Raw genomic sequence first — 15,744 nt, forward strand, 5'->3', positions numbered from 1 at the left:
TATTTAGAGAAATTAACTCTCAACTCTTTTCCCCCACAATATAAGGGTAACAAACAAATACCTTAATTGAGGTGATGGCACAGAGATTTCAAATTTGTTAACAACTACACGCAAGATATTTTTGTGTGACATCAAGACAAGCATTCACCTTGAACCTGATGAAGCATAAAAGCTTGAGATGTGTTGATTTATTAAATCTCTCAATAGCCACTGCTGTCAAAAAATGTAAATCTCTCTTCATTCTGTAAATGTTTTCACCTACCTTGCTGCAATCCTTCCAAGTTCCAGCAAACAAAGGCACACTTCTCTTGGCTGTTTGTGGAGAACTGGAAAAGTAAAGCGAAGATGGAAAACATTTAAATAAAAGCTATTTTAAAGATCTTTGTGATGAATGGAACCTGATCATCAACATCTGTAACTCTTGACTCAGATAAAAAATGGGTTTCCTAGGCTTGCAGTAGGGTTTTACTGGAATTAAAAAGGATGGGATTGAGGAGTGGTCCTTCAAGTGCAGACGATTTAGGGAGTTCCTATTTAGTTATCCTAAAGGATACTTTGAAAATAACATTCTAAATCTAAATCATGAATAATTAATTGGGCTGTTAGGTAACCTTCAAGAAGTTTGTACCTATTTAAAACTAATCAAGAGCTCTGGAAGAACAATAAAATTAGGAGAATGCCAGAATTAATTAATAACACTAAAGTGATCCTTTTCTTTCTAAAAGCTAAGGTAATTGCTATCCTTTAGATAAATATTTTTCTTAGCCTATTTAAATCACCAAAATAACAAAATTGCAATAGCAAAGATACATCTCCCTCAATTTGGTCATGAATTGGTTATGCATCCACTCAAAGTAAATATGAAACTAGAATATTTCAGGAATTCAGCTCGTCATAGACAAGAATCCAACCAAACAAAAACCTTTTCCTCTGTATATGCATATATACCCATATATGCCAGTTTTCATGCCTGGATTCTACACAAGATCTGAAGTTTTTCGGCTTCAGAAGCAGCTGTAACACAACATGAACTTCTCATTAAGAAGTAACACCATCATTCAAAAGAATTCTTTTTTTATAATTATTATTTTCCCCCACAATTCCGATAATGTTCTGTAGAGAAGTCCAGCAAAACACATAAGCAAAATCCAAAAATCAACAAATGAGGAAAGGCCTATGGCCGTCTGCATAATCAACTCCCCAAAAGAAGAAAGCAAAAGAGAAGAAAAAAGAAATGAGTCATTGTGATCTTCTCTCCAGAAATACTTACTGCAGCAAATACCTCACATTGTGGATAAAATTCAGGCTTTATAAATTTCCACAGTCATCAAAACATTTGTACTTTATACTTCAGATTGAACTGACACAAAAAAAATAAATTGTGTGAATATTTGTATAATATAAAAGAAACAGCAATAAAATTGATTTGTCTTTAATGAGTTAAAGTTAAGACATTTGCTGTATAAGTATTTCAGTTATCTAAAGGCTCATCTAAATCAAATGCATAAAGGAAAAAAAATACCATACCTGAAAAAGATATTGCAATGTCTAGTTAAAGCTCTCAAAGTCATTACTTCATCCTATGCTGTGTGTATGAGATCTAGAATGAGAATACAGACTTACGGATCTCTAAATAACTAACACCCTGGGGCAGATCTTCAGCTTCTGCAATTTCAACCTCAAGCACAACTGACTTGAATAAACGCATAGCAAGTTGTGAGTTGAATGCTCATCCCACTACCTTTTACTAGAGAGATGTGTGCATTTTTCCTCTCTCATCTCATCTAACTGTATTTCTGGAAGTGAAACTGCAGAGCATGAAAACTAAAATGGCACTGCAGTAGGAAAATATTTTTACCCTTCAAGTATCTCTTATTACAAATATAAAAAGTGCAGACTTAGACATTCAGCTATGCTCAATATTCCTCCTTTCCATATCAATAATTTCATGAAATATTTACCTTTACTATTAATGAGTATTTTTCAAGTGTTACATACATTCATGACCCTAGAAATGTATCCCTCTGCTTTAGTTTGAAACCAGTTGGGACTGCCCCTAAATAAACCTTAAGAAATAAGGCATCCCCCAAAATATAAACAGAATAAACTAGTTCTGGAATAGTCAAGAGGAGTCCAATATTTCTGAATTACATTTCACACATATGCACATCTGAGGAGAAAAAGAGGCTGAAGTAATACCTTATGGGAAAAAAAATCCACAAATAGAACTGGAAGAAGATTTGATTAAGAAAGGTAAAGTAGTTTTCTTTCAATACTTAAAGCTCTTCTACCCAAAGAAAAATCCAAGTCTTTTAGCAAATCTGACTTGATGTAATTGAGACACATTTCATGCATTTTGCATAGCACAACATGACATACATGGTAAAGGCATGAGAGGATGAAGAGCTGTGCAGGCAACAATGAACCACAACATCTGGTCATTCAATGAGAAGATGATGACATAGCACTTCCAACAAAAAAACATTAGCATTCCTGAGGACTACACCAGCTTCCATTCTGGAATTTCAGAGACAAACATCATTTTGTGTACTGCAATACCCACTGGAAATAATTCAGATTCTCAAACCAAAATTTGCATTTTTTTTTTTTCCTCCAAAGACCGTCTTTTTAATGGGCTACAACCTCACAAGAAACTGCTCAGGAGTTAAAACAAAAGGCAGAGAGATTCCAGACTGCATTTCTTGGACCATTATCTTGGTCCCAAAAGTTCAAGATAACCTTGAGCAAGCAAATCAGATGATTGCCTTTTCGAACAAGCAGCACTTTTGAGTGCCTTGATTTCTGAGTATTTATCTTGACATACCTTTTGCTTGGTGCTATTCAGCAATGCCAGAAAGTACTCAATATTTACAGTCACTTTCAAAAGGCTGCCTTTTAAACTTCTAGGGAAAAAAAGCTACCTTTACACTTTTCCATCTAGAAAACAGAAAGAGCAACATTTCTTACACTTCCTTCCCTAGTTTTACTTACAGAAGTTGAGCTAATTCATGTTTTCAAAGTACTTCAAGATATCTGAGAGAGGAGATGCAAAAACTATTTCAGAAGCACTGCGCAATGTCAAAATCTCTTACTTTAAATAAGTATGCCACTAAAGAAAATGCAATAAGATTTTAATTCTTGCTGTGCTCTGATTTAATTCACATCTGCATTCTGACTATACTGGAGTTCATGGCTAACTACGCTACATCCAGGTTTAAAAATATCTAATTGTACATAAGTGTGTATTTTAATAACTAATATAATTTGATGACTACACACAATTCATTCTGAAGCTCAGATTGAAATGTAAAACCTGTACCCATGGCATTCTATTATACCTGGGGAACTACAGCTACCACTTTCTGAATTACTTACTATCATCTGTGTTAATAGTTGCACTTCAGTAATAGGCACCACCTCCACTTTTTTTAGTTAATCCCAGGTATCTCACATGGCAGACAGACATTTGCTAAGCAACACATTTGCTGTAATTGCAGCAATTTATATGCAGCTAAACACAGTAAATACTGGCAGCTGAAAAAGGATTTTGAAAAACCAACTTCATTCCATCTATGGCCACATACACAATTAACTGCACAGCCTTTAAAGTTGACAGTCAACAATCCATTTCCACAACAGTACTACTCTGTGCTGTAAAGAATTCAAAGAAAAATAAAAATGAAGATTTTTCTACACATGGAATTAAAGTATAGCTATTAAATACAAAAAAGCACATTTATATAGATGCTATTCTAAAATACTTACTGCCTAGTCTCTAGGGTACTGCAGAGTTTCCTAATCCTGTATTTTGCATGACTTCAAAGCCAACACAACCAGTGATCCCCCTAAAAAGTCTGATATGGCTGCTCTGGCTGCATGTGGTAACTACATGATGAAGCCACAGTCACTTCTGCTGACGCCACTCAGTAGCACCAACAAAATACTACCCTTCTGCGTCTTGCACCATTCTCCAAACACCTTCATCAGTACAGCCAGCCTTAATTACAGCCTAAGTATTTAACTCTGCATTATTAATACATTTTTTTGTATCCGATTTCATATAATTTTTCAAGCTTCCACAGGGAGAAGAAAACAATATTCCTGGATAATCCTTGGCCAGACCTCCCCTATCCAACATTAACAAGAGGAATCAACCAACTAAGTAGCTATAGGCATGTAGTAAATTCTAAATGTAGAAGATGTATGCAACACAGATATACTGCATAAAATGAATGGAAACACCCACCTTGCCAGAGACTCTCACTGATGGTATCTGCTTGACAAGAAAGCCATGTGAAGATTTAGAAGTCATGCATACAAGTCCAGCTTATTTTAGGTGTCCTGACAGTTACAGACCATTTTGCTTTATATTTCATTCATTTCAATTACTTCTCATCTGCTGTACTCATTGCCTGCATCTTTTCAAGCTACTTCCAGGGGCTCTTTTTTTAACCATAGTTCCTTTTCAGCTTCTAGCAAGCTTTTATCCCTGCTCCTCTCTGGCTATAACTTCTTTCTCCATAATGTTTCCATCTTCTTGCTGCCCCTTCTTTATTTTACAGGTCCTTCTCTCCTGATTAATCACCTCTTGTTCTCCTCCCCTATACTTAATTTTTTTCCTATCTACTGTTCACATTTCTGAAGCATTTTTAGCTCACTGAAAGCGAAGAGATTTTCCAAAGGAGCTTAATACTTATTATCATTGTCTTCCAATTGCCATCAGAATTCAACACGTTTAGGGGCTTAGGGAAAATTTTCAAAAGGTTGATCTCATGATCCTTCTTCATGTTGTGTGTGTCGTCCCCCCCCCTTTTTTTTTTTTCCTATTTTTAAACAGTGTTTGACAAAACATACTCTGTTCAACATATCCCAGACACACCCTCACTTCTGCATCCAGGAGTTATACTAAAATATACTTAAATCAAGGAGTTGTGTTCTCCATCCCCTGTTTCAGCATTATCACTTACGTAAATCTCAAAAGAATTAAGGTTTCAAACACAGTAAAAATCTACAGACAGTAATGAATTATTCTAGAATGAATATAGAAATCACATAAATGTTAATAATTTATGGAAATTCATTAACTTAAGGTGCTAATCCAATGGTCATAACAGTGTCCAGGATGCTTCTATAATCCTCAAAACAAGACATATTAGAATCTAAGTTTAGTAAAATGTTGTGAAAGGCAGGACAAAGGCTTACTCTGATGCAACTACGTGTAAAATTCAACATGCTGTTACAATCTGTAAATGTGTCACTGTGAAAGAATGGTCAAAATACTTCCATTTATGAAAGGAAATTAGATAAACAAGAATAATAGTTAAAAAAAGTCTTTTTTTTTTAAGAAAAAAAAAAAACACATCACAGCAGAATAGGTAGCAGAAACATTTGTAATTAAGTCAATTATTTCCACCAAGGCACTAAATGTTTTCGCTTAGGGAACCTGTCAAACTTGAATCAAAATTGCACCAAAAGAAGTCCATGTCACATACTGAATCACATATTGTGTGTACACATAAATTACAGAATACACAAGCACACAGCCTTCATACAACACTATCATCCAACAACTCCCAAAGCAAATGGTGCACATTAGCGTGCTGGCACCTTTGGCAAACCCTTGTCTTGATGGGTAGACTCTGTCATAGAAGAGATGCAGAATATTCATTGCTTCCAAATCCTACAATCATCTAACAAAACTGTTACCAACAAAGAGTTCATAACTTAATGCTTTAAGTTCACATCAAGTAAAGCAGTCACAGAAATTCTTACCATTCTTACTACTTGGCCAAGAAGAGTTTTCTTTGATCATTACACTCTTCAGGCTTGAGCACCATAACTACAAATATCTCCATCTAGAATGTTTCCAGAAATATTATTACCACAGCTGTCTGGATCTGCTGCTCTAAAACCTACAAAGAGGAACTTACAAAATACATATAGCATGCAAACAGAGGAATTACAGACAGTATTACTTTTCTTAGACTGCAAAGAGATAATGCACCATGTGCCAAGTCCTAGATATGGCACAAATTCAGACCTCTGAAATATCCAGAGAACCCCAAAGACAGGCATCTCCAGATTTTCCCAGATGATTTAAGTTTGGACTCTGGATCCTAGCTTTTGGTATTAAAGCTTATTCCTTCTTCTTTAAATACACCAACTAAAAAAAATACTTATGAAAAGCCCACTGAATTGGGCAATGCATGCAGGGAGCAATCAGGGTCTCCCTTTATTTTTGCAGCATTCCAGATGATACCTACATATTGTGGTGTTATATTTGTTACTATTATCTTTTGGCAACTGATACAACAGGTACACCACCTACCTTTTCTTTTCAAGTGCATTACCTCTTGAGACTTTCCTGCCAGGTCTCTGCAATAAGCTAGGGGCAAGACACATAGATTGCTACCATTCAGCTCTGGCTGTCTGACAAGTCTTTACAGAAAACTGTATTTCTAATTTGTTTTTATTTTAAGCTATGTTAATGCATCATAACATTCAGCAAGACAAAATACATCCTATTGGACAACTAACTTATAGTTAGTAATCTCTTAACTGCATTGTTTTTAACTTCTGAGCTCTTTACTGATCTCTTTCAAGGACCCTTAAAGTAACTCTAATGATCAGAGGACATAATTTTATCTACCAGCACAGCAAACATCACTTGTATTTTTTCCCCTTCTATTTATTCTGAATAAAGTCTTTGATCCCATTTCATTGTTTAGCTCAGCTGAATAGCCCAAATGCAACGAAACATTTGAACCCATGATTAGTCGGGATGCTAAAAAAGTGGGAGTGTTGGAAGCATTTGTGTGCAGTTATGTGCATGATTTCCAAGGCTTCATAACTCATCAGGGTGAGAATATATTTTTAAATAATGAGAAATAATAGCAGTTCATTTCTTAGTTAGCACATATCTAATTTTGCTGACCTCCGAGTAGACTCGTCAAAACTGCTCTTCTAATGTTAGAACAGAAATTCGACAGAAAAAGGCCTCAGGAATGCCCAATGAGATACAATGGCATGAAGAAAGCAACACTATTTGCATCTAATTAAGTAATACAGTATTTACATACATAAGGCAGGAACAGAATATAAAAGAAAGGTAAAAGTCAATTAAGAACATGAACACAGTGGGATTCCTCAATACAGACAGAAGCTACTGCTTTATCACTAGCAATTTACATATCAATACAGTTTATGAGCCATGGAGAAAAATCACAAGGAAAGACAAAAACCAGTTACCTCCGTAACCATTTCACCACATTTATTATAAAGAAAAAAAAAAATCAAAATTCCATGAGGCAGTGCCAAAACTTAGATGTCATTCACACACGTTTCTCGCCACTTGATATATTACTTACCTTTGCTGAAATTTTATTCCCTACGCAGTGGAGAAGTGATTTGTGGAAGAGAGAGAGGAACACAAAAGCTTTAGATTGGCAACTGTTATGATTCATCATTCTTTCTAATGCCACAGAAAATCCTCAAGTGAAATCAACACTTTTACGAGTTCTAGCACAAACTGAGGGAGAAGAGGAGCTTCTGGTTTTATCATTTTTAGAAGTGGCATTGTTACTACCCCCTTCCCAACTCTAGAAAAATGAGTCAAAATATTATCAAGTCCTAATCCTATTTCCAGCACTGTAAGTCTTTTCAACAAGTACATAAACAGTAGCACTTGGAGAAGGAAGACAACTGAACCTAGTTTCAATCAGACAAGAAAGTCAGTCGTTAATCAAACAAATCTAACAGCGCACAACATGTATTTCTGCAATTTCATTTCACTTTTCTGAGAGACGAAGATGTTCATCTTGAATATCAACTTTCCAGGTGCATTTGCACTCCATGTTCTACTGCAGCAGTCAAAGCACTATGCAAGTGTAAAAACTAACTTATCCAGAGAATGTTGGTATGTCAGCTATGCCAATTCCATCTCTAAACAAGAACTTATTTCTTAACGATGCACAAGCGCATTCCTTATACAAAATGCTCTCAATTTCACAGTTAACCTATTACTGGAACAATGGTAAACTGCTGGGTTTACCATAGCAGTACAGAGTATAAATTAATTCAACTGCATTATTAACCACAGGTTCTTCTGCTTATCTCAGACAGTGGAGGTTTGGGTCTCCTTCATTCTTGTGTTTGCAAGTTTCTTTGTCCTAGGTAGTGTCCAATTACTCCATTATTTCAAATCTTTGGAAACACAGTTGCTGTTCATCTTCTGCAGGATTTACCACATCCAATAAGAAATTCAACTTGAGGATTTAATTAACAAAACAGAGACAATACATATATCTTCCTATTTTTGATTAATACTAATTTCTCTTCTGCCAAGCATTTTCTCCTGGGCATACAAAATAATTTAAAACCCTCACAGGATGCAATAACAGAAAAATGAGGAAAAATAGAAAAATGGAGAAGAAAAAAAAATTGCTTCAGAAATATTTGTGCTAGAAGAGTAAGACTGTAGAAGAAGGGAAACAGATCACACAGATAAGAACTTCAACTGGCAAAGACCTTTTAAGCAACAGAACAAAGAAGCCTCTTGATTCATCACAGTGTGTTCATTTGTCTTCCATAGAAATAGAGCTGTCTATCATCACAACTGCTTTGCACTTTTATCCGAGTTCAGCTAAGAAACAAACATTTGATTCTCTTTATTTCATGGTATTTGGCTAAAAAACTCTTGCTGTAAGATTTCCTTTGAAGAGAGAAAAGTTAAAATAATGAAAACATCTAGTTATTCTTCATGAAGACATGAAGGACAGTGATTTCCTAAAGCAGTCCAATTCTTTTGTTGGAACACTCTGAAGCACTACTGTTGGAGAATTTTTATCCAGAGCTGCACAAGAGAATCTCGTAGAAAAAAGGTCAGTATAGGCAACAGAAAAAAATTCCTGTTTTTTTTTTCCTCCTGCACAATCCACTGAAACTCCATGAACAGCTAAATGTCTCCAGCCAAAACTGAGCCTGCTCTGACAACCCACTCTCCTGAAACAGAAATACACCACCCTATACAGCCAACTAAGGAACTGCATTCCATGGTCAAAAAAAGTGGGTGTAGGATGAAAAATCATCTGTGTGCAAGAAATCATAGCAAGATATTTTTGCCTTATATACTTACGAATTTCAGAGGATATGTACTTTATTCATTCAAGCTTCAGATAAGGGACAGAATTAACATAGTTGGACAAAGGTCAGATTTGGAGGCAGGCTCCAGTAAGAGAGACATGCTGTCTTCAAAGGCAAACACAAAAGTTATCTACAATTACCAACTAGTATATAAACAAATACATACCCAAACCTTCCGATTCAAACAAGCAGGTATCATCCACCCCTACATCTCTGCACCAGGATAAGAAATTTGCTGTGTTGTCCCGTGCAAAAAAAGACCCTGAAGGAGCATTGGCTTTGCATGGAATCTTCCGTACTGGTAAGGTCTGAAAAACAGAAGTTCTCTATTTAGATAAATGATACATGTTAACGTAATCATAGAACCCTAGGATGGTTTGGGTTCATGGAATCTTGGAGGTCATCCAGTTCCACCCTCCTGCCATGGGCAGGGATACCTTCCACTAGACCAGGCAATACTTAAGTGTTATGAAACACTTGTGACTGCCACCAACGTATTTCTTCATCCATTAAAGAGCTGCAAGCAAGGAAGAACGAGAAATTATGACGTTGTTAACCACAGTCTTTTCAAAAGCATCATAATAGGCTGAATAAACATTAGCAACTTCTTCAGAATATTAGCAACTACAAATTTGGGAATTAGTGTTTGGTTCAGTTCACTGAACAAAAAAAAAACCCCCAACCAAAAAAAAAAAAAAAACAACAACCAACTTTGTAAAAACAGACTTTAAACCTGGAACTGAGCTTTCCCAAAATTAAGGATTAATTAGTTTCAGATGTATATTAGGGGAAAACTATAGTCTAAAGCAATAGGTCTTGAGGCCATAAGCACTTCAGAAACATCACAGTCTCCCACTTAACACATGGATGGCCCCTATCCACAATAAGAAATGCAATCTAATAGCAATGAGATCAAGGTCTAAGATGGAGACATGCTCAGCTTGTTCCAGAATAGTTAATTTACATGATTTTGATATAGAAGGAGACACTACTCATATAGCCTATCAGTATCTGAAGCAAACAGAGTAATGACACCAAGCTTTTTGCTTGTATTGGTACATTTACTGAGACATGTAGAAAGAATACTTTAGCATTTAGTTCTCATTCAAGGTTTCTTTTCCTCAAATGTAAAGGAGTCATCATTCAGGGCAAAATGAAGAAAGAATTAAAGAATGAAGCACTGTTACTACCCAACATTAGGAACATCTAAACCATGGAGGAATTCAGACCCCAAGTCCATTTGAATGTGCTGCTTTATGAACTATTTCCTTCTGGAGTCAGTAGTTACTTGATGGCAAGTGAACTAAGAGGTAGAAAACTGAAAATAGGGTCTCTATTAGTTCCTAGGTCTATGTCCAAAAATCTGGTTTTAACAGTCTAAAATAATTCTTGGAAATGTGGACAGGGAAAAAGACACAGGAGTAAGCTTGCCCTTACAACAGCTGCTGGTAGCATACTAATGTCATACTAAACTGTAGAAAGTGTAGAAAAAGTTTCTGTAGGATTTTGTATTAGACGCATGATAGCAGCAATGTAATTGCATAGAGTATCCTACATGCATAGAACTACTCAACTCTATATACCTGATAAACCAAATAAATTGCAAACATGAGGAGATGGTAATACTTTTCTGTATGGTCTTAGCAGAAAACACTGACCAGTTTTACATCATATTTTATAAAAAAAATACAAGTAAACCTTGTGTCACAGATATCACATCACCTCCTGTACTATTCAGAATAAGGGAGAGAAAGGAAGGAGGAAGTAGGGAAATGAAGACAGCTATTCACTAAATCCAGAATAAATAAAATCCAATGAAACCTGAATTCTTCCAAGAGGCTCTAGATATGGAACAACCTTACACATCAAAACACAAGCAGCTTGTGAGCCAGTATTTTAAATCACTTCCTGTTCTTCTGGGAGTGGGGGGGCTCAGTTCCTCACAGACCAGGGCTTTGGTTTCTTTTACTTTTCTTTTCAAAATGGAGGAATAAAACCCAAAGCTGGTAGCACTAGACACATTTCTAGCCTATCACCCTTTTCACATCATGCTAACGTCTTCAAAGAAACAAATTCGCATTATACTCCACAGACTGCTTCACACGTTGAACTGCAATTTAACAGCCTTTAGGAAGAAGTAATGCAGCATTTGTCCACCTCTGTCCCACCTACATCCTTCCTCAGGAGACTTTAATTGAACAAGTCTAATAACCTTAAAAGAGCACCCACTTCTGTTAAAAGGAGTCAGACAAAATTCTCTGGCAGAGTGTGGGAGGAAGGTCAGCTAGTCCTGTCTGCATTCAAAGCTGTCAAAACAAGCCCTTTGTTCCATGATTTTCTACTAAAATCTTACACAAAACATTGCAAAAAATTAAAAAAAGTACCTTCCTGAAAATAATTTCCCTAACAAAGGTCTAACCTGACGTTACTTCCTCCAGTGCAGGAGAGGAACAGCAGTGTGGGCAAGGATGTTCAGCTAGCGAAGAAACAGCAATACAGAGCAAGATGGGAAACAGGCCAGGAGCAGGAACAGTTATGCTGCTCAGTGAAGGAAGATGAGCCAGGAGCCAAGTGTAACCCCAGCACAGGTGGTGGCAGCCCTCAATGGCAACAGAGCAGTCCCACAGCACCAAAGTCAGGCACTGCTGGTGGCATAACAGCTTTAGCCAACTGCCCTGTGACAAAATAAGGTGACAAGTCAGATTCTAGTGTCACAGAATCACAGAATGGTCTGGGTTCCAACCCCTCTCAGTTGCACCTCCCTGCCATGGGCAGGGGCACCTTCCACTAGACCAGGTTGTTCCCCGTCCAACCTGGTCTTGAACACTGTCAGGAATGTTTGATAATAAATAGAACACAAGGCCAGAGGCAAGGCTACAGCAGAAGCTGAGTCTTCAGCCACAAAGCCCAGCCAGCTAAAAGGAAGGCTGGAGATGGTCTGTCCACAGCTTAGCTTGGGCAAAAAGTGGGGGTAAAGGACAAAGGTAGCTCCTGGGCCAAGGGCATAGAGGGCAGGCCGGGGTACCAAGTGAGGCTGGTCATCACTGTTAGGGTCCCCTCAGGTCCTAACAGCAAGTATTCTGTGTTTTGTAGTGTTTCATTGGACTCAATCAATTCAGACGTGCACATCCAGTTTATAACTGACTGTCTTGTCAATAAATTCAAAGAGGTGCCATTTCATAGTACTGTATCTTAAATACATAAAACATCCACTGTATATATAACATGCTGCTTCATATTCTCACAGAACCAAAACTACCAGCAGCTATAAACTAGTTTAATACCATTAAAATCAAACATAATGAAATTCTTTTCCAATTAATACTTGAGTACTTGAAGTAATACATTGTCAGACCAGTCCTGGAAAGCAGGAGTTGCTCCTTGGCAGAGATGCCCTCAGCACTTCAAAAGCAGCTAGAAGCAAGGAGATAGTGGGGAGAAACTGCTCTGCTTTTCTTTTAAGTGGCTGTTGGGAAGGCTTTGCAATGCCTTGCAGGAACACAGAAAACTAATTTTCTGCTGGGTCACTGCTGCTTGCCAGTACTAACACATGAATAAATCTGGTTCTAAATATTTTATGTTTTCTGATGTAGGTAGATCATACTGACTACAGAAATGCTTTCAAAAAAAGCAACACAAAAGAGAGGGTTTATGTGTATATATGAAATCTATATAGATTTGTCTATAAAAATATAGACAAAATCTATATATGTCTATATAATCTATATCTATTTCAATTTCATATGAAATATATATAGATTTCATATATACACATATATTTCATATAGATTTCATTATAGAGGGTTTATGTGTATATAGATTTACATATCTATAGATTTACATATATATCTACATATGGATATCTACATATATATTATATAGATATCTACATAGATTTACATATTTCATATATAGATTTCATTATAGAGGGTTTATGTGTATATATGAAATATATATATATTCATATGATTCATACAAATCATAGATCTATGCAGTTAGAGTGAGCAAATAAACCATTGCAAACTATCCATAAATTACACTTCTACAGCTTCACAACTACAATAGACCTTTAAACACATCAGCAACTTAGCTTCAACATGAAGCTCAGACAACTGAAAACATGTCTGACTAATAGGTGCACTAAACAACTCAGAAGTGAAACTCCCAATATAAAAATGAGGATTGTCCTGGACTACAGAAGGAAAGGAAAAAATAAAAGCTCTAAGTAATTTTATGAAACAAATACTACACAGATAAATATCCCTGGCCTCACACAATCTCACTAAAATGTAGGATACTATATTTCATCACATTTCCCACAATATTAGGGTCTTGCTGAAGAGAACAGCAAAAGAAACCCCCTCTTCTCTATTCAACAACAGTACAACCAGGTTGATCACAAAAATCACAGGGAAACACTCGGAATTTATGATCACCTAATAAATTTCCCTCCCACCTTTTAAACAGAAGTCTACTTTTTTAACATTTCCAAAACTGTCATGGTAATGTTCAATCTATAACACATGAAAGTTCTTACTTTAAGGCATCACGGGCAAATATTTTTTACTGATTTGTATAAATGGCCTGACTATCTCACAAGTAATTTCTAACAGATCATTCTGAAGTAATTAGGTTTCCATATGGCAAAAGTGACTTTTGTTGACATAGTATAATGTAACTGCAGTTGCTTTGAAACAGCAGTGTCCGCAATTACTCCTATCAAATAGCATGAAAACAATTCCCCAGTCACACTCCTTTTACAATCTTGCCTTGTTGATGTGTGTGCATGTGGTTTCATGCAGGACGTGAAAGTGTGAGTGAAACATATGATGCTATCCTGAAAAAATGCTGTCAGGTTCACATCGAAGCCCAAAAGGTACTCTCTTACACCCATGCTCTGAAATCCCATGGAAAAATGTAATTTTTGTACTGTTTTTCCAAAATGAAGGACAACAAACATATGTTAAAGCCCCCATTTTTTATAGCAGACTTGAGCCACATTTTGAAGATTACTAATCATACTTCCCTCTTTGAATAGATGATATTAGGAAGCAGCTCTTCCTTGTGAGGGTGCTGAGGCCCTGGCACAAGATGCCCAGAGGAGCTGTGGCTGCCCCACCCCTGGCAGTGTTCAAGGGCCGGTGGGATGGGGCTTGGAGCAACCTGGTCTAGTGGAAGCTGTCCCTGCCCATGGCAGGGGGTTGGAACTGGATGAGCTTTAGGGTCCCTTCCAACCCAAACCAGGCTGGTATTCTAAGACTTCACAAAATTTTGAATAGTCACTTCCACTTGAATTAAAGGAAAAAGACTGGCAATGTTGCTTGTCATGTAAGGGGGTTACAGTTAGGTAGGTACTCCTAGGTTTGACATGGTTTAGTGGTGGACTTGGCAGTCCTGGGTAACAAGTTGGACTTGATGATCTCAAAGGTCTTTCCCAGCCTATTTGATTCTCTGATAGGAAAAATTTGCTTTTATCACCTGATGTCCTACATTGGGGCAGGAAATTATGGGGGGAGAAATTACTCTGTGGAGACTGCAGCACCCGACAGGGTGGGAGAAATGGGGGGAGAAATTACTCTGTGGAGACTGCAGCACCTGACTGCAGCGATGTCTCTCATGTGATTATTTAGTGCCATGTGAGCACAAATTCATACTGAAATGAGAGTATATCGGCTAGAAAACCACATATCTGGTTCAGAACTTTTTACAGTTTTGCCTTTACTACTTGCCTTTTGCTACTGACCTTAGAGCTATTCTTTTTCTTCCTCAATTCTTCCCTTATTTTGCTCAGGTATTTTTAGAAAAGCCCTCTTCCTCATTATAAAATTAGCTCATTCGGATAGGTAATACCAAAGAAGTTCTACCACAATCTTCTCTATAAATGATTTTTTTCTCCCTATCTTTTATTCATTTGTTAAACCTAAGAGAACTACAGCTCATTGCTACCAGAAGTTACTCTTATTGAGCTGCTGCAATTCACCTCACCATGAAGTGACAATACAGTCAACTTAGTTGCTATTTCTAATTCTTCAGGAACTCAAAAAGTTTCAGATGCTATTTATAAATCACAGAAGCAGTGGCCCAGGCACTCATTCCAGCAAAGGAAAATTAGGCTTACCATAGCCTGCTTTGCAGTGCCAAAACTCAGCTTTAGTCAATAACCATAAAGCATAGACAAATATGCATCAGACATTAAAGAAATGAAACTGTAATACCCACAAGGTAAAATAACTACTCCTGGGCAAGGTGGGCCCAGTTTTATTCTCTCCCTACCCCATTTACTATGGGAGAGAATGCTTTCCAAATATAAAAACCAGAGCAACAACCAAAAGAATCTGCTAAATGAATATTCAAAATGGATAGAAGGAACTCTCCATATGGAAATACATGCACAGAATTTACAATTAACCATTTCCCACTGAAAAAAAAAAAACCCACAAAACTAAGGAATAAAAAAAAATACTGTGCACCCCCCTAACCCTCCCAAAGCTTCAATAAAAGGCTTAGGAGACATCGATCAAAATTGCCAAGCTTTTCAACAGACGCAGAATCAGGCACAGCTTCCAGATGAGCGAAAAATGACATGGCACTTGCAACAAATAA

At 36.9% G+C, this 15,744-nt stretch overlaps 1 protein-coding gene across 6 annotated transcripts in view; it reads right to left on the reverse strand.

Moving 5' to 3' along the window:
- GAS2 (growth arrest specific 2) overlaps positions 1 to 15,744 on the reverse strand; it is a 91,886-nt gene that overhangs the window by 46,531 nt on the left and 29,611 nt on the right. For all 6 annotated transcript variants that reach the window (XM_065683393.1, XM_065683395.1, XM_065683396.1 and 3 more), the window contains exons 4-5: positions 9,308 to 9,449; positions 263 to 326 (exon numbers count right to left, since the gene is read on the reverse strand). In XM_065683393.1, coding sequence (XP_065539465.1) covers positions 263 to 326; positions 9,308 to 9,449 — 206 coding nt within the window. The remainder of the gene's footprint in view (positions 1 to 262; positions 327 to 9,307; positions 9,450 to 15,744) is intronic.

This window comes from Lathamus discolor, chromosome 6 (genome assembly GCF_037157495.1).
Source record: "Lathamus discolor isolate bLatDis1 chromosome 6, bLatDis1.hap1, whole genome shotgun sequence".
In the NCBI taxonomy this organism is placed as follows: domain Eukaryota; kingdom Metazoa; phylum Chordata; class Aves; order Psittaciformes; family Psittacidae; genus Lathamus; species Lathamus discolor.